Source organism: Orbicella franksi, chromosome 2, assembly GCF_964199315.1.
Source record: "Orbicella franksi chromosome 2, jaOrbFran1.1, whole genome shotgun sequence".
Classification (NCBI taxonomy): Eukaryota; Metazoa; Cnidaria; class Anthozoa; order Scleractinia; family Merulinidae; genus Orbicella; species Orbicella franksi.
This window is the reverse complement of record NC_138146.1, coordinates 12,319,783-12,343,474: the sequence shown is the minus strand read 5'-3', so window position 1 is coordinate 12,343,474 and position 23,692 is coordinate 12,319,783. Positions and strand designations below refer to the sequence as shown.

Sequence of the window (23,692 nt, the reverse complement as noted above, 5' to 3'; positions counted from 1 at the left end):
CAAATTGCGCCATCGCCTAAGGCACACGCGCGTACATGCTGCGAGGATTTTTGCGGATGTCGCGCGGGGGAAATGGCGTCCGAAATTCCCGAAATTTTTCATGTTTTTGGCCCACAACTCAATGCGTTTACGTCTGTTGGAATTTTTCTCAAGTATTTTCGTCGTAAGCTGCTCCAGTTTGAGTTAAGTAAGACAGTGTCGAATTTAGGTATGTTCCGCTTCAAGCTTATATATATCGCTGACCAAGTTGTGTTCCGACGGATGCTTCTTTTACATGAGCTGTACATTACTCCACTTTAAATTTCACATATGTTGAAGATTAACAGCTTTTCCATTACACAGCAAAAAACCAGCTGGATATATTTAGATATAGCAGAGCTTTAGGACTTCACAGTTTCCTAGCTCCTCTTGCCACACGCTTGCGAGCAATTTGCCAGTCTATCGCGACTGAAAAGTAAAACAAAATAATTGCTAGTTTGGTCAGTTTGAGTTTCGCCTGAATTGTAAGCAACGCTTGCTGTTTCATCAAGGCCCAATGTCCGTAGATACTGCTCAGTTTTATTCGTGTAAAAATCCACTAAATTCTCTGTTGTCGATGAATGAGAGCGCCCGCCGATGCTTGTTTTGTACAGTCAGTAAACATGACAAATTGTACTTGCGCAGCACTTTCGCGTGAAAACGTACATCGAACTCAAACAATAACTCTATAGTTTTTAAATATGTTTAAGATTGATAAATGTTTGAGAACATATCAAAAACTAAGCTGAAAATATGTGAATAAAGCAGAAATAATCAGCAAAGTTACGTTGACCCTTTCTTTAATCAACTTCGAAAAACGATTTCGATTTTGTTGATCGAGTTATCAAAACTCCTTGTTTATTTTCATTTCCGCAGTGTAAAACTTCACTATGCTTATGTTGAAGAAACACACATGATGTTAGTAGCATTTGTTGCGTTCGTGAATTTTGTTGCAGCATCTCAGCACAAAAGATAACGAAAGAAGTCTTTGTCAAGATTTGTTGATAATTGAAAACACCGACTCGGACTTGAAAGTGCACGAGCTGCACCATGCAAATGAGCTAATTGTACGCGTCAGACTTTCCTTTCAAAAACTTTTGCAAACTCACCAAACAAGCAGAAACAATAAGAAACCATCAAAACAGGTTTTGGTTATGATTAACCGTTGTCTGAGAAACTCACAAATTAACTCGATACCAGAGTAGAGAGTTTTCTTGCTATATTCTTAAGTCAGAACAAACGCAAAAACATACGCGTAAGCTTACAACTAGCGTGACCAGATCTTATTATTCATTACCAGCGCGAGATTGAAGTCTTGTTTACGACCTTGAAAAACCCACCTTTTCCGTTAGCTAAGAGCATAAAACTACATATAAGCGCCCTGGTTCGTATTCCCTGCCTTATTCCCTGCCATCGCTGTGAAAAATACGCAAGATAATCTCTGAAGGTCTCTCAACTCTCACCATTTGCTCACGCAACGTGACAACATGGAGCCCCCAACATGTGCGTGGATCCGCGCGGATATATGACGTCAGGATGGCGCAATTTGTTCTAAAAATAGAAAAATTGTCCCATATCATAGGTGCGCGCGGATCCCAAGACTTACGGTCTCCGTCCCCGATTATGGCTCCTGAAAGAAGCCATTTTTTCATCATTATCGAAAAGAAAATCAACAAAAACCCTTCACAAATTATGTTTACGTTAATTTAACATTGGTCTGAACTAGGGAACTAATTATAACGCAGGCCTGAAACAGGGTTTTGATTTAAGGGTTAGGTCATAAATAGGGTTTCGAATTCTTGGTCAAGTCATAAATAGGGTAGGGAATATCCCAGATTTTGGTCATAAATAGGGTAAGGGTTTTTAGGAAGCGGGCTGCACACCCCCACCCGATGTTTCTGGGAGTACCCCCCCCCCCGGGGTGGGGAGCGAGACATAAATAAACCGCAAGGAAAAAATGGCCGCGTGAAATCCTGGGGGTGAGACTCGCCTCTCCCAGGAGTTCGTGCGGCCATTTCTTTCGCGTCACGCACGATAGACTAAGCGAAAGAGGGACTATCGAGAACTATCGTAGTCTAGTAAAAAGTCCACGAGCTATGCCGGAGGATTATGACACCTAACATTTCCGTTAACTTTTCTTTAAAAAAACCCTTTTTTTATAAATAACTCGTGCGCGTTTTAAGATTTTACTTTCACTTTTTGGAAAATGTTAGATTTTATAGCGACCTTTTTGTTTTTGCTTAAAAAGAAAGTGAAATTCGACAAAAGTAACCTTCTCAAGGAATTGCCGTCGCCTTCAGTCATGGCATAATGGTTACCATAGCAACAATACAACCTGTTAAAGGACCCTTAAGTTAAGATTTTTAAAAGTGCTTATTAAATTAAAGGAGAACTGTGAAGAAGTAGTGGATAAATTGCTTACGAAATGGAAAGGTCTGCTTCGGTTAGTTGCTGTATGCTTCGACGGGTTTTGAAGAAAATGACACAAGACGAAGGATCTTTTCATGAAAGCAATAGGGAGGAACGTGTTGCTAGCTGTCGCTGGGGACAAATTTAAGGCTCATGGCTCGACCAACCTGCAGAAAAGGTGGAAAGTATAGTACTCTAGCAAACACTCGCCCTGGTGAGTTTCGTCCACGGCAGTTACAACGATCTTTTTTGGGGGGGAGGGGTGGAGAGGATTGCCGTTTTAAAAGATTTTAGTTGCTAGTTTTAAAGCAATCGGTTTCCTGTTTCTCTGTCGCTGACTGGAGCGCTTTGTTTCTTTTCAGTATTCCTGTGCCAACAGCCTGTCTATTGGATCTCAAGTTTCACGTTACTGCTGATCAATATGACTGCAAAAGGTTGATTGACTGAAGTCTATTGCAAAGTGCGTTTTGATAAGGTCGCCGTACCAGTGCAAACAGTCCATGGTACAGTTTGTTAAGTCGTACGTGGTACTACGAGGCAGGTATAATTCAGTTAGAAACATTGTCAGTTCTGCGTTTTAAGGTTTACGTGGGCTCATCAATACACAAATCTTTAAAAACGAATTTAGTATTTTTCGGATTCTACATTTCATTAGCTTTATGGTTCTTCTATACTTTTCCATGGTTTTGTTAAAAGCGACACGAGTATGAGAGATTTTAAATTTTCTGAAAGGCACCACTGCAGGTCTGGCTACAGTATTACATCTTCAGATGTACTGACCATGAACTCTGTTATTCCGCAGTCACTGATCTAAAAGGCAGAAATTTTCCTATAAACTACAGATTTCTCCCTGAGAAGGTAGTTCTGAAGAGACTGTCAGTTGTTGGTGACTGACGTTTCGATAGTTATCTTCAGAGTCACGGAGACCGCGATGTTTGTCACGCATTGATGTAAGAGTTCTGATACTCCTGAGTTCAAACTACTTGCTAAATAAAGTATTGCAAATTTCTAGACAATCCTGATTATGTACGTGAAAGAAATATGAATGACTGACATTTCAAATAAACCAGGGAAAATGAATAGTGCAAGTGTACTTAAGTGCAATCAATAGGCGCCAAAATGTACTGGTCACAACTCGATGTGCTTCTCTAGTGCTGGTTTCAAAAATGGCGGGTTCCCCGAGGGGACTCCTGAATAAAACGGACGGGGGAGCTCATCGTATCCGCTTTCAGAGGTTAAAAAGCGATTTTGATGCCTTTCAGGGTATTGAGCCGAAAAAAAATATGACAGGAGATGTTTCAAAATCAATTGATTTTTAATTTTGTCTCAGAATTTGTACCTCTTAGGGGTGAAAATTAAAAATTTCAAGGGACGCCCACAAAACAGCTGGATCTTGGTACCTCTTAGGGTTCTTTGAAAATTTCTGACGAGCACCCCCGTCCTTTATATATATGGAAGTCCCTCCAGGGGGCGGGTATACTGAGTTTCTTGTCATCTATAATTTTGAGAAGGACGATAGGCCGTGTTCGTAAGTCATGGTGTACTGGGGTTTTAACTTTGTATTTAAAATTTGTTCTCTTAGTAACTGAAAGTCGGTTAGTGAAAGTGATCTGTTGTCAAGTTTACCTGGCTGCACATAGAATGTTCTTAAAAAGAAGAGTGTATTTGAACGTTTTGTCTAGCACTAGGATTGTACAGCATGGAAGTCGAAACCATATTGAATTGAAGCAATGGGGGACTTCGTGAGGGAAGGCTTTGAGTTCGCAAATAAAGGCGTGATTTATGGAATCCGCTGGTTCGCGACAATGTCTGCAGTCCCTATCTGTACTGATCTCATAATACATTTCAAGGAGTGGTTTTAGTTGATTATAGTTTCTGACAATTCATGAAAGGCTTCACATACGCCCCATCTAAACTCTATATCTCTAAAGTGCGAACAAGCTCTCTAGTTTGGGGGCAATTACAAGTCGGTGAGAAAGACAGCCGCTATGCAAATAAACGTCGAACAATATGGCAAACTGAATATAAATGATAAGAATCTTAACTGGTTCTAACTGGTGGGAGCCTGGCCACTGCAGGTATTGAAGTAAAACTTCTCCCTGCGGCTAATCAGTGGGAATGTTCCAGTGTTTTGTTTTGTTTGCCATATAGTTTGAACCAATTCATGGATGTAATTGTACGAATGCAGTCAGTATTCCACTTGCGTACAACGCCTTTAACTTGCGTTCAATATGCAATACGTGACTTGGTTCAGAAATCGATCAATACCGAAATTTTTCTTTTTTTACTGCTTACAAACATTTGTAATTCTTAAAGGAGTTTACGCATTAAAACACGTTAAAATCGGTGTTGTCTTCTGTCGCTTAAAATAACGTTTCGCAAGAAGAAAGCAGAACAAACCCAGCTAACGGTATACCACCCGCATATGTCTGTTATCAAGTCTTCAATTTAGTACTGAAGACCAACAATTTACTAGTTCTGTTTTCTTGCACCTGCCAGTCAAGCAATTCAAACGGCTTCTATCAAAAACTACACGATTTGCATATGTACAAACATCATAGCATTAATGACTTTGTGGATATATCATTTATGATAGCTTAGCTTTCACCATGGTTACCGGCTCAACTGAGAAAGCGACCTCCAAAAGTCGTCCTTGTTTGGAGGAGAAGCAGATTGCATTCTCCTGTCACATCATGTTGATGGTAAGATTTTTTTAATTATTATTTTCTTGCTGCCTCGTATACTATTTATAACGTTTGTAAAGTGTCACTAGAAGAATTCATGTTTGTTAATCGAGTAGAACAGGATTTGACGTTTTAACGGCGGGAAAGAAAGGATACCGGATGGTGAGCTAAGTCTTGCTACAATTGCTAAAACTTTAGCACTGCAGTTACAGCTAAGTCTTAAACTACAGAGTTATGTTTTTTACCCTGGTCTAATTCGAAAACTCGGCTAAACATGCAAAGCCTTACAAGAATATACATCCATATTTTACTAAGCCAGTAGGCTTGCAGTTGTAACAGGCTTATATCATAATTTATTTATTTCATGTCTTTATATACAATAAGGGAACATTATCTCGATTACTCAATGCAAGTGAAATTCAAAGACATGCATGCTATTTTCCGTGAATTAACGTTCTTTGACAAAATCTAAATTTACAAGGTTTCGTTAGAAATGTAAGGCACAATTCAGTGTCTCTGAGAAAGAAATATTTTTAGAAAAAAAGATTCTTTAATGACTAAGATCGTGGTGAATTATTCGTGTTGAACGACTATCAGGTTTTAAAGGACTAAAATACCGAAATATCATGTAAACAACTATTATATGTTTAAATTACTCTGAATTTTCAAACGTAATTATGAATTTGCCGAAATGCTGTTTAAAAACGTTCCATTCGAAGTAAGTGCAGCGTTCTCGTCAAATATGTTATCCCACTTATAGCAGTCACATGTAAATTTTTTGACAATAGTCGAATCGTTGATGAAACTTTTGCAAGTAATAATGAACATTTTCGCCAAAGTGCTTTCGGGTTAGATTTCTGACGGTATCGTAGTAACCGGTGGGCGAGAGAAGCACTTTACGCAATGTTTTCGGTTAGCTCACGGTCATAAATATGGCATGACTTTCTCCCCCTCCCAACCTAATAAAACCCTAAAGCCGAGAGATTTAATTCCTGGAGATCGCCATTTCGAGCAAACTTTGATATCGCAAAAAACAGACGTTCAAAAACAGCTCCACCGATTGAACCATAACAAGCCAAAAATGATAATAAAATTCGTGTGGATTTTCAAATTTAAACGTCTCAAATCTCCCAATATGTACGAGAATTGGCGAAAAGTAAATGAATTTCCTTCGCATTTGTGAGATTTCCATGGAATTCACGTGAACCTGCATGAAGATTTGGCGTCATTAGAGGGACTCCTGAGTAATCTGAAAGCAGACTTGGTAAGGTAGCATCATTAAATCTTTATACTATTTTGTACTAGTTATCGCAAACACTCATAGGTTTAGGGTGGGAAATTTCAAAAACTTTCAGTTTGCAGCCCGATAAAAGGCGAAAATTGACAGTTATCCCTGATTCCATATGAGGCGTTCACCATAAGCTGGATGAAATCAGACTGCGTTGTTCTGCATCATTGACCAGGATAATTTCACGACGCTTAAGTCCCGAAAATAGGAAATCTCCAAAAGCAGACGCCTCAAACACAACTTGCGTTGACTTGTTTTACTTCTTTTCGACTATTTCACGGTCGCTTCCGATCTCAGCGCTCGTTCTCGCGTTCGTTTGCTCATAACTAAAAAAATAAAATAAAATAAACGGCTGCCTGTGAACCAGCTAGAACATAGCAGGTACCTTATTCTAAATTAAGCTATCTTTATTCTAAATTAACGCAATATACTCTTTTGTTTTGACGTAGCATTAACTCTTGCCAAAAAAATTTTATTCTCTATAGCTCTGTCTATATTGACTTCTATTTTATTAATTTGTATCGGCCAAAATACAAATTAATAAAATAAAAGTTTGTTATCTTATACTCCTTTGCCTGTTAGTATTCTAAACCGTAACGTATTTTCTTGTAGTAGTCAGTTCCCTAAAGAATGGCTTGGGAAAGACTGGAAATACCAACCTTAAGGTCATCCTTTCTTTATAAGAACAAAATGCGATGCGATATAGTTGCCTGAAAGTGGCGACGACAATCCCCCCCTTCCCTCCCCGAAGAAAGTACATACATCATACGTGCACTCCATCACGCACGTACATTTATTGCACGCTGTTGAGTGAATTAAACGAAAAAATACCATCCTTAATCGGAAAAACGGAATATGAAAAACCGGATACGAGGACATATGTTCAAATCACGGATAAGTCCCAATCCCCAAAATATTCCAAATATATAATGCAGGAGGCCTAGATTACCTCCACTACCTTATTATAACGTATCTTCCCAGTGCCTTAACCATAAAACCAACCCTGAGTTGCAGCTATTTTATTTTTATTGTTTTGCATCAAGATATAATCGGCCTTAGCTAGGGATAAATGTTGATGAAACTTATTCTAGTCTACCTAACCGATAGAGTTTAACTGTACGGAACACAGCTTTCTTCGGCGCAGAAGTATTTCCTTCTACAGTGCCACATAATGTTACTTAGGCATTGTCGACACTACGTCTGAGGAATTTGAAAAGAGAGGTTTCACTCTGAAAACGTATCAAATGTTTTCTGTCCACACTACGCCGGAGGAATTTGAAAAGACAACAATGACAAGTCATTTTAGATCTGTGGTTGAGGAAAGGGGAAAGGGTATATCATGATTATCGTAACGTTATCGTTTTGAAAAAGCTTCGTTTTTAAAATGTTGTCCGTCCACACTAAAACGCAAAGTCGGCGTTTTCAAATTCCTTCGGTTTGAAGAGCATTTTCGAAAAGCTCCGTTTTCGTGACAAGTGTAGACGTAAGGCCTAACCGGAGAAGTAAAGATCCGTTTTCAAATTCCTCGCCATAGTGTGGACGGGGCTTAAGATCGCAAATTAAACATGCCATGTAAATTACTGAACGTGTTTATAACTGTTTATGCTGTGTGTCCAACACAACATCCCTGCAATTAATTCGATATTGCTAACACATGCTTCCTCTATAGAACTCACAGAGGATTTTTCGGCAATATCCACAGCAAACAGTTGTTGAACATAGCTAGCAAATTAAGTTTCTTCAGTTAGTTTGGCCAGTGTAAACAATCCTTCAGCACAGTTTGATCGGTATTTGCATAGTCATTTGTTTCATTCAAGTGAAGAATAAATTAACACCAGATTTTGAAATGTTTGGGTTCGAACTCCAGGGATTTTGGAAAGTTAATGCTTTTTAAACGTATTAGATAAAAATCTTGTGATAACTATCTTAAATGTCGGGATTGTAAATACTGATCGAGGAAATTATTTCTAAAGGAACTTTTCTACTTGGATTCTGACGCTAAAACCGCGTAATTTATTTTAAGTTTTCAAACAAAGTAAGATGGCGCCGTAATCAATAGAGATGATGTTCGGTTAAGGAAAGTCTCCTTGTAACAAGGTAAGCTTGTGTTTTTCGACCACATGATTCAAATGCGGTTTCTGATAATAGTTTTTTTTTTACCACGGCATTAGTGCATTTCACATGTTTCACATTTATGAAAAGCCAGTGTTAATGAGTTGTTTTCTTTCTCTTCGTTTCTTCAGCGACAGGTGCTTGCGGTATCGAAACTAGGACTTGAGGTCTGAAGAGACTGAAGCGAACAATATCTTTTACCAAGGAGACAACGCTTCACCATGAAAACTGTGAAAACGTTCTCGCTAACAAGTGAAAACTTGAAGAAATTCGAAAAAGAACTTCAAGAAAAAGACAGGAAAAGACATTCTTTACAAAGAAACGTAATCCACGAGAGAACAGAAGCCGATGGCAGAAGCTCTGGAATTCACTCTTACGGCTCGCAATTGAGTGCGTTCAAAGAAACCCTCAATGAGAACTCTAAGCATGCGGATACCAAAAAGTTGCTCAATTCCAATAATAATTCACAAGGTCCGAGGAAATACTCTTACTCACTTGATCGACCAGAGCGCGAAGCTTTCCGAAGAAATCCGGAGGGACAAAGTCGAAACGAAAGCTCACATGCTACACCACATATTGTGAAAATTGATTATGAGGAGGGAAGTGATCGCATTAACTACAACAGTGAGAGCGAGAAGGGGAAAAAAGGGCTCGTCTCCGACAAGGACGAGGAAGAGGAAAGTGATGACGATGACGACGACAGCAGCGATGATGATGATGATGACGACGAGGATGAAGATGACGAAAGTGACGAGGAGAGTGATGAAAGTGATGAGCAGAGTGACGATGACGATGAAGAAACAGAAACAACCCCAAGACGACCTTTGGCAACTCCTACAACAGTTCGAACACACTACACTAGCAGTATAAATGCGAGCGTGAGCAGCATCCCAACAGTTGCTTCAGTGAAGAGCAGACCAGAGTCCACAAACACTATTAAAACAACCAAGACAGCGAGAAAAGGAAGTGCATTCTCCAATGCAAGCTCAGCGCCTTCTTATGTTTTGAATATGAATCAGTACCGCATGAAAAAAATGGCAACAAAGAAAGAAAAAGAGCGCGAGAAGCTTGGAGCAAAATTGACTGAATCAGAATTGTCTTATGGACCAAGTCGCCAATCAAATGCGAGTGCGATGAGTATGCGCGAGAAAGGTACTACAAGTGCGCAAAGCAACGGATCTTATGTGGCCACGAGAAACTGGTCAAGATGGAGTAATTACAGTGCAGCAGGATACAGTATTAGCGAAGGGCCAGAGACGAGTCACATGTTTAGAAAACCTGCCAAAAAAGAGTCAACTTCCCAGAACACGCGAGCAAAGACTCCCAGGAACAAGCCACAATCTCGTTCTCAAGTGCCACATTTGCCAGTGATCGGTAAAAATATTTCAAGTAAATCTGTTCCCGATTTGCGAAAAACTGGTAAACGTCACGTGACCCTTACGCTTGAACCAGGACTGTTACGTGTACGAGCTGCGAGTCGTAGTCAAATAGCTTCTCGATTGAGTACTCGTTCAATAATAAAACGCCCAAACACAACACATGTAAAATCAGTTCCAGACCTTAACAAACAAGCCGTGATGTCTTATTTTGAGATGGAAAGAGGAATACACAAATCAGCGAGTAGGTCTGGGCTTAGGAAGAAGAGCGTAAAGGCCGCGGAAGCTAACGACTATAGAGAAGCTATAAAGCAGAAAGGAACGGAAATCAACGATGACATTGATTTTACAAATAGACGGAAACGAGTTCGAAAACTGAAGGAACGCCCACAGAGACAAAGAAATGAAACATCTCTTAGTTCTGTATCGAGTGCGCATTCAAATTCGCGTCGACGTAACAAAATTATGAATAAACGTGGTTCTTCTCTGTCCAGCGCTTTGTCAATGTCATCTTTACAATCAAGTCAAACTGGACAAAGTGGGAAACCTGCTTCCTCTAGTGCATCTAGCAAGGCGAGTCTAGCGTCACGAAAAGCCAGATTACCGCTACTTAAAAGATATGCTGGTTATCAGAGCGGGCGAGATCACGTGTCCAGTGGAGCCTCGCTCCTCGCACCTGGAACTCCTTTCAGTGTGATTCTTCAGCGCAGTCCAAGCCTTCGATCTGTCGTAACAGAGTACAGCAGTTTCCTTAGTTTAGCAGCCTCAAGTGTTAAGTCTGCACGGCCCACCTCCAGATCGAGCCTATCAAGTACAGGTAAATATCAGTAATATTCAACTTAGTGTGGTACAAATAATGCGCGAAACAAGTACAAACATTTCACGATATTTGTACCCCACGAGGTCACTTGAGCAGGTTTGGAGTAGTCCCCTTATCCCCTCTAACTGCGCGAAAGATACAAAATTCGTGGAAAGCCAGGGTTTCGAAGAAAGTAATGTTGGATAATAATTCTCAGTCTTGTTGTACATTTTAGATGATTATTTATGCATCACTCAGTTCCAGAAGTGCCCTTTCCCCTGAGGTTTGTTGGTGTTATTTTTTTTCAAAAACTGGCAAATTCCTCAAAGTGGGGACAAATAAGCGAGTCAATGCCCCGGATGAAATCATAGCGAAAAGGCGTTATTCACCAATATTATTTTGTATTGTTTGTTTTGTTCACACTTTGGTCATAACATCGTGTAAAAATTTCCACGATAACAATACCTGTTAACTACTTCTGGTTTATTATTTCCTAAACTATTACAGTGGTATTTCATTTTCAAACGCACTGTTCAATGCTAGTTTGTACAATGCTAAAATATAAGACGTCTGATCCTTTACTAACAAGCTACAGTCGAACCCGGTCTGTTAAGCGGCCACCTATTAAAGGGCCACCCCTATTAGGCGGCTAGCAATCAAAATCCCGATAGGTGGGCTTTCTATTGTTTAACCTCTTTTAAGCAGCCAGCCCCTTATAAGCGGCCACTATCCATTTAGCTTTACCATTGTAGCTTTGAATCCATATGTTGTGTAAAGTCAGAAGCTCAATAGACTTCTGATATAGATTTAATTTGAGCCATATGTGATCAACAGGAGGTGAAACAAATAAAGAACAATATAATTTTGGGGTTCTCCGCCTCATGGGAGATCAAAACCACAAGGATGTCAAAAGTTCTGGGTTGTCCAGGGGGTAGGCAAATGCCCGGCCCCAGGACAATAATACAATATCAAATGCCCTATCCCCGGGATTAAGACGTGAGCAAATGACGAGCTTTTGCTAGGGGGATGGGGACTGCTGGAATTGACTGATGCGTTGCTATACTTTGACTCGCCTTTCAGATTCAATAAAATACTTCATACCTCCTGCAGATATACGGCGATGCTACACACTATCAATATCTAAGAAAATTTAAGTGCCTTATTGTTAAAAAAATATTACTTTACAATTGTCATATCTTTTAGGATGTAATCCAGCGCTCGCTACAAAGTCAATATTGCAGTTGAAGATCTACTCTACTCTGACAATTTGTTGGCACTAGTACATTAAAACTGTGAAAATCTGAAATGAATTAGTTAAGCTGACAATTATGGGAAGTTACTCAAGGTATCAAATATTAATGCTGTTAAAAGGTATTAAAAATTTAACATGAGGAAATTAACTGAGTTTGTCCCCTTGGCAACGAATTTTACACGAAAAGACTTGTAACTTCAAAGCAGTAGATATATTGTCTGGTGTCTACGACGATCAAAACGCCTTTATTTCCAAACAGCAGCTTCATGTATGCATTACTTCAAACGTTACTTAATGCAGGTTCTTATTGTTTACAGTTTATTATACATATATGGCAGAACTATGAAAATTTTCTCATTTGCATTCAAAACGAGAGACAGAGGCATAGAGAGTGTTTTCCATTTGAAAGGAAAGTGTAATAACTGTTAGTTAGAAAAGTCAAATAATAACAAGATGTTTTGTAAGCAGCGCTAATTCATTAATAGTCATACAGAGACAGAAAGTTTCACTCATCAAATATTTATTGGTCAGTTTTCAATCGTGCTTTAGTGGCCTCTAAGATTTCATACAAATTCACTTCATGAGTGAGAAGCTTATATGTGCCTGACACAGTTGAGGGCTGATGAAGGAGAACATACGTTTCTGTTATGGAACAACGAGAAAATACTTCAAAAGACGAAATAAAAGTTGAGGATGTCGAAAATAACTATGGTAGGTTAACCACAAACCAATATTTGTGCTCCAGTAATTCTATGTCATTAACTTAGTTTTATCTACTTTACGAACAGAGATTCCAGCAATTTATGGAGATATTTAGTAAATGTACAAAGCAATTTTATTTTCCATCACTTGCAAAAGTCACCAGCAAATATACGGGACAAATAAGTTCGACCGCTTTCAAGTTAGGGTCATTCCGTATGACTTTAGCCGGCGTCAGTTAGCAATCATGAGTTGGCGTATGGACCAGTACTGAGAAAGATTTAATTACTCTTCCAGTTTATAGCAAGAAAAAGTAGTCGATAGAAATGGCTTTTGGGTGCTTAAGCCTGCTGGCTACAAGATATACCACCGCCTCAGCTTATTTGACTGTTGACACAGTAACTACCCGGCACGCTGTTCCCCTGGAATGAACAGCATTTAGAAAACTCCGGTCAGTTGCCCTAGTATTGAACGCGTCGCTTCCTTCGTCACCGAAGGCCAGGAAAAGATTCATGTAGTGTATATAATTGGATATTGCGATGACTTGCCCACGTTGTAGGCCTAAAATATTAGGTTTTACCATGAGATACCTGTAAACGACTCGCACGAAACGTAACAATAGCGAAAGTTAAACATTCAGTGTAAGGTTAACTCCTCAAACACTTAGAAATTAGGTCCTTTTCCGAGGAAATAAGACAAAATCAGAAGAAAAGATCGTTCTTGTAGATTAAGCATTAAACACGTAACCATGGAAACGCTAATAAAAGAAGCGTTGGAGTAAATGAACGCAAACTGAGGAGCACTGGTGTTCAAAATAAACCACCCGTAGACCCACACTACGAAATGTTAACTTCAATTTACTCTTTAAGCTGTGGTTTATGTGGATTAGCCAGATGGCTAGCCTCGCTAGTAACAGTGCTGAATGTTTACGAAGAGTTCGCCTCCAGTCTAACTAACAAAAAGAGCGTTTCAAGAGGTTACAAGTGACACCTCGGCATCTAACATGACGACAATAACATTTTCTTTAAACGACAACATAAAACCGGAAGGTATTTATATTTCCTTTTTGAAATGCAATTGTTTGTTTAGCAATCAGTTAAATTTTCTTAACTCAAAAAACTTAACTGAGAAAATAGTTTTTCTTATCAGTTATTTTATGTAAACTGAGATTTTTTTGCACAACATTGTCTGTAACAAGTGAAGCTTTGCAAACTCCGTACCCATGTACCTATCAAGGTCTTTTTGACAACTGCGTTCAGTTGCAGCCTACTATTTCACGCAAGAATTAAAGAAATCAGGTAAGCTGGCAACGGAAAATAAACCTGGTTAAAGAAATTAACCAAAAACTTCGGTTTAACAAACAATACAATGGCATAACCCCGCGCTTAATGCGACTAGTCCATTAAAATGAAATCCTCTTTCCGATTGGTTACAGCTGCCTTTCCATCAGAAGTTACTCAAACTAACGAGAATCCAACTAAAACAACTGATCAGTGAGTACTGTCTTAATTCACTATGTAGATGGAGAAAGCACTGCCGTTGGTCCCCAATCCTCCAGTCCTGACAAGGAAGAAGAGAAAGAAATTAAACAACACAAACCAGAGCCAGTGGAACCTCGGAGGATCCCTTCATCTAGAGCCAGTGAAAAGAGAAACTTCCCTGTAAAGGAAGAAAAACAAACTGATTCTGAATCTGAACAGCTTCGTTTACCAGCCATTAGACCTCAGTCAGAGTCATCCAGTGGCAAGTCACCCTATTTATCTTCTGTAAAGGTTGTAACACCAAAAGGTAAGTTATGTGGTCATATTGCAATTTTAACAAAGCAAAATCAGTTGACTAACCGCACTCGAACATGCGGCAATTCTTCTCTTTTAAAAAGATTTTGTCTTAAGTATGCCTCACCGAAATAAGAAATCGCCAAGTGTCCACACGCGCACAGGAGCGTCTATTGTTTACACGGCAGGGGTGTCACTGAGAAGTTTATACCATGGAAAGTCATATGCAAATATCATACCGTTTATCAATTTTGCTAACAAAATAAAATATATAGTGTACCTTATTGGTACTTAATTTCGCGATTACTCCATCTTTGCAAATTAACGTTATTTCAGAACAGAAGATACAAAATGGAACTTACCAGTAAAACCAGTTAATAGTTTGTGTATTTGTCGATACATATCCTGTATATGTTGTTGTTATTACATGTTAATCTTTTTTTTTTTCTGTGATTTGAATTTTCTATATGGGTGTTAAATTTCACGTGTTTAAATTTCTTAAAGACTCGCGAAATTAAGTAAACAGTAAGATATCAAAAGGAAGTGATTTGTGAGGGAAAAATGCAAGTATTGCTCAATCTCCGAACAATGAAAATATGGGAAATTTAAAGACTGATCCCACAAATCCAATCGTGTTTCAATTTTTTTAGAAATCGAACGGGCAAAGAAGAAGAAAAAGCTCAAGTTACCACAAAGTAAGTTAGTTTCTGTCACTTATGTAGTGCAAGGATTGTAAACAACAAAATCGAGAACGAAGGAGGATGGAGAAGTTCTGTTAGTGTTTTATCTTTTCAGTGGGATTATCTTTTCACTGCTCTCTAAAATGGAGATTTCTAGGTCAATAACGACCTACCCATTTTCTTTTGGAACAAAGAACGAAGAGTAGAGAACCTGTCGCCACAATGTCCTAAGCACTGAAGTCACTGAAAGTAATATATTGAATCTGAGGCACTGTTTATTGCCTGAGTGGCTGGCGGGATATCACTTGCAGACCAGCGCTTTGCATAAGCGGCGAAATAAAGAGAGTACCTAACACAAAGGGCGGTGGAGCCGCAAGAGTAGAGTCAGGTCAACTTCGTTGTAACTTTGCCGCTCGCCTTGCTACTCCTCCGCTGAAACCAAGCACTCGCGTTAGGTTCGCAAGCTGTACTGTTTATAACGGATATTTCAGCGGTATATTGATTTACTGTGCCAGTATTGCACACCCTACACTTGAAAATAAACTCGCGAAAATCACGACAACGACAAACTAATTACACCGGATTAAGTTATTTTTCGGGTAGCCAGCGAGGAGAAAATCGATCGGTCAAAGTTTACGCCAAGTTCTATTTATACAACGTGATTCAAGCTACCCTGAAAGCAGAGTCGCTTCGATCTTTCCTTGATAAGTCGGGAAAGAAGAAGGAAAGATTGAAACGACTCTGCTCACATGGTAGATTCAAGCGTTTCTTTCTTAAAAAAGTAGTGCTTACTAAATTAAAGGAGTCTGCCAGCGTTGTGGCACCACATCGTGGAAAGGTTTCTATGGCAACACAATACGACGTTTTGTCGAGAGTAAAAGAGTAAATCCTGGCACATCAGGCTCAGAGAAATTGGAAAACCACAACCAACGGCTTTCACACTCAAACCGAAGAGTGAGGACTTGAACTTTAACCTGGGTGATAGCAGTTTTCCCAGTATTGCTGCACTACCAGTCAGAACCAGGCTTGCTCAGTGCTTGCCGAAGGGTCATTGCAAGACGATTTGAATCTTCCAAAGTAAAAACAGTTGTGCATTATCGGTGTAATTTACTTGCCTGTTTTTGATAAACGAATACGTGGTCGGATTAACACACTAATGACTGTGATTTCCTGGTACTTAGATTGAACAAGAGGAAATCTGATTGGGTTGCAATATACAATGTTTAATAATTTACTTTCTTGTTTCCTAACCGCAAATGTTTTATTTTCATAACCTGCTCTGCCGGCTTGATCCCGGGTTGGCAGTCTAGACAAAGTTTAAAGCATTTTGAATACCATTAGGCCCGCACTGCATATTTTATAACCAACGCATTTTATCTTTACCTCTTAGCATGTTTTCAACTCAACTGATTAATTTATGATGATTCATCATGACCGTCTCTCCATGCTTTCGAATTGCGCTGCATTTATCATTTTTAACAGTATACATGGTACATATGATATGTCAGCTGAAAACTCGAAAGGGAGTCTTTACCAGAAACTTAGCGTGCACAAATTTTCCGATAGTCCCGAAACAAAGCCATGTTTGCAAGTTTGTTTGAATAACAATTTCTAGGATCAACATATAATTATCGTGCTTTGTTGGTTGGGCTTACAGAAAAAACAAAGACAAACTCATTAGGATATTGAAACCTCACTGGACTTCTGGTTGTCCAATCATATTCCAGAAAAGGCTACACAGTAGGACAACGTTAATTAACACCACGTTGCGGCAGGGTTTCTATGGGAACACAACACGACGCCTTGTTGAATGTAATCATTAAACCCTGGCATATCGGGCCGAGAGAATTGGAATAACCACAACCAGGGAAATTCGCACTTATAAAGTGTGAATGCTAGAACTTTAACTGGGAGACCACGGTTTCTTAACTTGAACATTTGCTGTTTACCCTTATCTCCAGTTTGAAAGCTTCAGTCGAAGAAGTCGCTGTTGTAAACATGACAGAAGTTGCATGTGAGTGTGAATGGCTGTCCCAGGGAGCGAGAAACCAGTTTTCAAGACCTGCATCGAGAGAAATAAGTCTTCCAAGCCTAACATATTTTCTCTTTCCTTAGTTGTTCAAGTAAACCATCCACTTCCGACCTTCGCAGAAGCCACACGGGATACCGGGATGTAAGTTCTGTTTGCCGGTTTTGTTGTAAGTTCAATTCATTCGTGTCCTCTCGATGTCCTTGTTTCATGAAATCATGAAATTTTAATGATGTTTTATCTTAAACAGAACTCGACTCGTAAAACTGGCAAAGCCTAAGGAATCTAAAGCTGTATGGATGACAAGTTTTTGGTAAGTATTTGAATTACTCAGTCAAAGGGTGAAAACCATCACCGAATTTTTTTTCTGTGGTTATTGTAATCAGATCCGGCACACCAGGTTTCCGATCTGCACTGGAAATGAGAGAAAAGGTTCGTCATTCCTCTTCTGAAAGGGGGATAGGGAATATTCAGCTCCTCTTAGGTTCTTCGTTATGCACCTAACCTTCTACTATCATAGTTTTACTAAAGGATATTAAAGTAACGCAATTTTTAAGTAAGCTATCTGGTCGTAAGTGAGCTAATTCCATTTTGCCTTTTGTACACAAGGTTCTTGATTAACTTTTCAGAGCGTAACTAGAGTGCTAATTGCGTACAATTGTTTTAGCCAACATTAATTAACTGAATAATTCTTGTTTTAGGCCGATTGTGTGGGGGAATCAGGATATGATGTGGCCAATTTCCAGAGCAGCGCTCTCGGCAAATTCTTCAGAGAGATTAATGACCCTAGCAACGCCGAAGAAAGATTTCCAGCTGGATCACCCACTCAGCTGTAACAGGTACAAAAACAGAATTCAATAACCAAGAGCAACAGACTTAACTTTGGAAGCGAACCGTGAAAGCATCTGTGATTTTTGGCTGGACACTTAGCACGCTATGCGATCATGTCAAGTCATGAAAATTTTAACAATCGAAAGTCGCTGAATTGCTTTCTTGTCTTTGTTTTAAAAATAAATACACCTAGTTTAGGACAAATGCAGTTATCTTGAAAATTTTTCCCAGTGCGGATAATCAATGAGGTTCCAAATAATCAAAACCATTAAGACACAAGTCATTTGATGAATATTGTTTGGACAAATAAAAAGGATTCTTTTACATTACTTGCATGAAATCAATTTTGCCCGAAGTGTCGTTCAGACCTACTTACCCAAGCAGTCACGTCCGCAACAGCATTCTCCATTTCTTTTGCTACTGGGGACGAGAATGCTGGTTGAGGGACACGGGCGTTTGGAAGTACCACACTTGCATACGCGGGTCCAGTGATATTTAAATAAATATTTCTCTTTCTGTTCGTAGAGGGGAATATGTTTACAGCTGTGGTCGCGAGTCTGTTATCTGGAATGTGCAACCTTTGGCTTTGAAAACTAATATTTCCGCAAGGGTCAATAAGTTGGCAGAGCCAAAAAAGTTACCGCCAGATCATAAAGAACAAAGGTAAGTACGCATTTTCACGTCACGCAGGTCCGCAGTAACGACATACAAAATACTCACGCTGACGTAATGTACCTTGTTAGAACTCCATTCACAGCTTGATTTGTTGAAATTTTAGTCTGATAACGCTATTCATTCCTTCGATTTCAATCTAAATTGTCTGTTGACTTGGGTTTATATTCTAATTTTATTATTGAAAATGAGTTTTGTCCGAGGTCCGAGTTATTTTAAACATAAACAATAACTTTCATGGTTGGTTTCTGAGCAATTTGAATACACTTTCATGATGTGGTAATTGCGACTATTCAAAAGAAGCTACAATTAGCCAAACCGCGAATTCTGGTCACCAAAGTTGTTATAATGAGCAAGTTAGGCGTCATTTCATTAACTTACGAACGAGGTTTAGCACCTTACATTTGTTTTGAACTTCAGCATTATCAAGCATGCGTGTATGTGTGATTATGCGCGCTGTGACATGTTTGCGGTATTCAAAAGTTCATCGCTTGTCGAGTTGCTAAGTGGTGCATGACCCGGTTGTTACAAACACATCGGGCAGAAAATCTTTCTTTCATCTAACACGGGAAAGACAGTTAAAAGCGAAGTGACAACTTGTCTACAGATGTGAGAATCTCCAAAGGTAGAGTTGTTTAGTTTCTCTTTGAACTGAGTATTCTGAATTTGCCATCAGAGTACGTTTTGCTGTGTAAAGCATGCGGTCTTTCAAACTGTCATTCAAACAAACTGCCTCAGTACAAAGGCTACAAACGATTCGACTCGATCATTAATGGTAATTTTCTTTAATCTAGCACCTGTTTATGCCTTCATGTTTTCGATCCAGTGTATAGTTTGTCAATTTGCAAACATTTTAGTCAGTCTTTAAGCGGTTGTATTTCAAGTTCTTCTATTTCTAAATTTGTAACAGACATTCGTGGGCTTCAATCAAACTGGCTTACATCCTACCAGCAGCTGGAAAGTGCTCGGCTAACAAGGTAATCGGCTTGACAACCGATTGCAGTCGAGCATAGAAAAATTAGCCAACGGACCACAAAATAAAACAGACGTTGTATATTAACAACACTGATAGACAAAGGGAAAATAGCAGCATTTAGACAAATAGACTCAGGAAATAGTTTGCATAAACTAAATAGTAATGCAAACCTAAACACCACAGACAAGATTAAAAACAAAAGCGTAGTGAAGACTTGATAATACGCGTGTTGTGATTGGTTGCTTTACGCGGCAATTTGAACCTAGAAATCCCTTTCGGAAGCAAAAGAAGTTTATAGCTTGATCACGGAAAATAAAGCAATCTTTAGTCTGTAAAATTACAGAAGTTCCTTCGCTGGCATTGAACGTGGAATTTCTGTGTATTCGCCTCAAACACTTTGGACTGAAACGCGCAAAGGGCCTTAACTAAAAACATTCTTTGGTAATTTCAAAACCAATTTTAGCATAACTCTACGGGAAACTCGAAATCTGATTGAACCCCGATTGAACAAAGATATAAGTTTCTAAAAAGAACTTTTGGGCTGCGCGGGCGGAAAAAACCCTTAGCTTTAGCGAAACGGTGAAGCTGACGTTTTGAGCTTTAACTCATCGTCCCTTTGTTTTGAGGGAAGACCGTTTGAAACGCGGTCAGCTTCACAATTTTGCCACGGTAGTCAATTTACCTTTATCATTTTCAAGTTGGTAAATGGCCAAGTGTTTTGAACTCTGAGTGGTTGGACAGGCACCTGCTATAAGTCAATAGCAGCAGGCTCTCAGAGACTTCCTGCTGCAAAAAGAAACTGTCGGAAAATCAGTTTCATCGCTCCCTTCAACATTTTCGACTTTAGATTAAAATTTGGACGCTACTGGTTTTAGTTGTAGATTTTTGTTATTTTTTTATCATTTTCATATTTTCCTTGTTGATGTTGTAATTTAATCAGTGTAAGATTTGTAAATACTGCAAATTATAATAATCTGAAATCTGATCATTCAGTTACTTGGTTATTTGAAACAAATGGTTTCGAAGTGACTGGGGCGATAGAAACTGAAAAAATTCCGTGTGTATACAGCCACAAAGATTTCACTTGGTTATGGGTTCCCTCAGAGAACTAGCCTGCGAGGGTAAAATCGAGCGGCGAAGTCGCGAGACGAGAAAGTGAGCCTGCTCTGATCTCTGCAAAGTTTTCGTTTCCACCCAGGCAACCGCAGAAAAAACAAGCCAGCCAATTTTCACTTTCTTGGCGCCTCTTCATCAGACTCCTTCCCGTCGGATCGCTTTGCTCTTCTCCGCTCGCGCGCGTGACTAAAAGGTGAGCCTGCTCACCGGCTATAAGAGAACACTCTCTTCTATCAACAGAGTATTAGAGGTCTGTGATCCTGCTTTACGCTAAAGAAGTTTTGAAACTTACATGTAAATAGTGAGCCGGGCAATGATTTCATCTTCTTCTCTATAGGGAAGCTTATATCTTCAGCTGTGGAAGAAGTTCTCCCATTTGGCAGGTGAGCGAGGCAGCCAAGACGGTAGAAGAGCGGGAAAGATCCATGAGACTTGCACAGGCTAAGAAATGTCATCCTCATTACCAACCGGAGCGCGAGGTGCCGTGGATCGTCAGTGAACCGGCAAAACGAGCTGTGTCCTCCGCGCGGGTCGAACAACTCGCACGTCCCAAAACGCGCCAAGATGGGCTCATCAGGGAGCCAACATGGCGGGTGTCGTCAGCGAGTAGACGCACTGTGGCATCAGCGAGAGTTCAGGAACTTGCAAAGCCTAAGCAGACAGTGGAAGGGTACTTACCGTCCAGAGAGACCGAGTGGCCTGTTAGTAAGAGCACTTTAAGAGCGATGGCCTCTGAAAGGACGCAAGATTTGTCCAAGCCTATTATACGAGAAACTATGGATCATGTTCAGTTTAACCCAGATGCATTCACTGTTAGTGAAACTGCGAGAAAAGCTAACGCATCTCAAAGGATCGTTGAATTAGCCCAACCTATATCACGTGGTCACAAATGATGGACGTGCTCAAAAAACGGAAGCATTCATCGACCAGCCTCCAGGCTTGAAGAAATAGTGAAAGCCATCGATTTACTGTCGACGCGTTTTTCATGAATCAAATTCAAACTCAAATTATTTATTTTAAGATTCCAAATTGACAGGATTTTCCTGAAAAATTTCCCATTCAATAGAGCTCTTAACTGGTATATACCTAACTATTTGTCATACAGTAATAGCCCACGTACAAGAACCTGAATTTTTCAATTTAGCCTAAATAGGTTCTTATATAAATGGTACTTAAAGCAAATTCAGGCTACCAAGGTTCTTAAAATAGGTTCTTCATATTTTCATATGAATTTCATCTGAATATACTATATGTATTATAAATATCATCTCATAACACAGTATAAATCATTTATTTGTACCATAGAATGGCAAACACAACAGACATACAACATGGTACTTAAGCTTGAAGGCAAAAAAAAAAAGTTATGTCAAGTTACTTTTAAATAGATGATGATCTTAATTCAGCAGTTTCTACCTATACACTTTTACAGCAACCCCACTGATAAGAACCTAACTTAAAATGTTAGCCTTACTAGGTTCTCATGTGGAGGGGGCTTAAAATGAAAATTTTAGCCTAACAGGTTCTTAAAACCCAGGTTCTTATACGTGGGCTATTACTGTATCTCTTATACACCCATTCATTCGCACACAGATTAAACTAATTTTGAAAACTTGAAAGTCGGTCAAAGTGATCCCACCCTCAAGGTGGTGTTCAAAAAGGAACTTTTCAAATCAGAATGTGAGCGTGGAATTATTACTTTCGATTGCATGACAAGATGTCTTGAAATAGCTTGATGAAATTGTCATTTATTGGGCGGATTATTTGTTCAGTTCTTTTTGATATGAGAGGAACATTTGATGCTTGTTACTTCATTGTGTGAAGAATGTAGGAAGACAACTTTATCCAAAGATTACTTTATTTTTTGAGCATTTTTTTTAAGTTGCAAGTCATCTTGTCTAGGAAAATAAACTTTTCTCTTTGGCGAATTTATTGCTCTTTGGTGTTAGAGATAATCCACTGGGAAAACTGATCATATTCCACGCATATTCCACGCAGACAGGCTCGATTACGAGCTGCTGTTCGAGAAAGGAGCTCGCGCTCCTCCCCCGAACTAGACTAGGCACGAAATTGAGCCTTACGAAGACACTTTTTTGTCTGAAGTGCATGTCGAGCTCCCTCTCCTCCGCGGAGCCCTCTTTCGTGCTGCTTTGACCGTAAAAACTTCTTGACCTTAGGCTGGTAGTTCGAGTATTATTATTCAATTTCCCATATAGGGAGCCTCTTCAGAGGAGAGAGCATGTCGAGCCAAAATAAATGTCAATTTAGACAATTATTTAGACTGCTTTCGGTTTCCGGTCAGGTTACAGTAAAATCTTACACATACGTGTTACCCGTTATTTGAGTTGTCACGCAATGTGTGGGTTTTTTTTTTCACCTATAAAATAACGACTATGTGCTATGCAGAGCTCGGAACTTTTATACAAAGTGAACTTATTATCACCTTCATTTGAGCCCGGTTTCCCATTTTACGGCTGTGGTTGTGGGGGCAAAAAGAAAACATATTACAGGAGTCACTTAGAAAAACGCGCTAATATAGATAGTAAAAGTTTCCGAGATTAATTTAATTCTTAGGGAAAACTAATAAAACAGGAAAAATATCTACAAGGTCGTGTTAAATAATCTGCGATCAGGCGTTATTTTTTTCGCGGCAGTGGGAAAGAGGAAAAATGAGCCGAAAACTTAAGCCGCGAAAAAGACGAAAAGTAACAAGAACGCCTGATCGCTGTTGAAGTATTATTAAACAATAGTTAATTAACATGCAATTAATTACCTACCGGATGAGTTAATTAACTTTAACAAACTTGTCAAGGCACGCCTTACCAAAACGCTTCAAGACCTACACACGGTGCAATCTTCTTTTGAAGATAACAAAACGGATACCGCAAAAGATATACCCGTGTGAACCGGAACACCTTCTCGTACACTTGCTTTAGGCATTAAGAGCTCAATCAACATTTAAACCTTGGACAGGTC

General features: G+C 39.4%; 1 protein-coding gene across 1 annotated transcript; it reads left to right on the top strand.

Annotated features, from left to right (window-relative positions):
* The first annotated feature begins 6,950 nt into the window (after positions 1-6,950).
* On the top strand, positions 6,951-22,644 carry LOC145478009 (uncharacterized). Its single transcript, XM_081455894.1, has 8 exons — positions 6,951-10,704; positions 14,159-14,425; positions 15,063-15,107; positions 17,208-17,265; positions 17,372-17,434; positions 17,823-17,960; positions 18,478-18,615; positions 21,054-22,644. The coding sequence occupies exons 1-8, from the start codon at positions 8,733-8,735 to the stop codon at positions 21,607-21,609; spliced, it is 3,237 nt and encodes a 1,078-aa protein (XP_081312020.1). The 5' UTR covers positions 6,951-8,732; the 3' UTR covers positions 21,610-22,644.
* Positions 22,645-23,692: the final 1,048 nt, after the last annotated feature.

Bases quoted from the DNA above. Each gene is read 5' to 3' on its own strand.
- LOC145478009 (XM_081455894.1), top strand. From the start codon at position 8,733: ATGAAAACTGTGAAAACGTTCTCGCTAACAAGTGAAAACTTGAAGAAA. The intron at 15,108-17,207 runs GTAAGTTAGTTT...CTCTTTCCTTAG, and splicing joins AAAGCTCAAGTTACCACAAA to TTGTTCAAGTAAACCATCCA. The intron at 18,616-21,053 runs GTAAGTACGCAT...TCTTCTCTATAG, and splicing joins CCAGATCATAAAGAACAAAG to GGAAGCTTATATCTTCAGCT.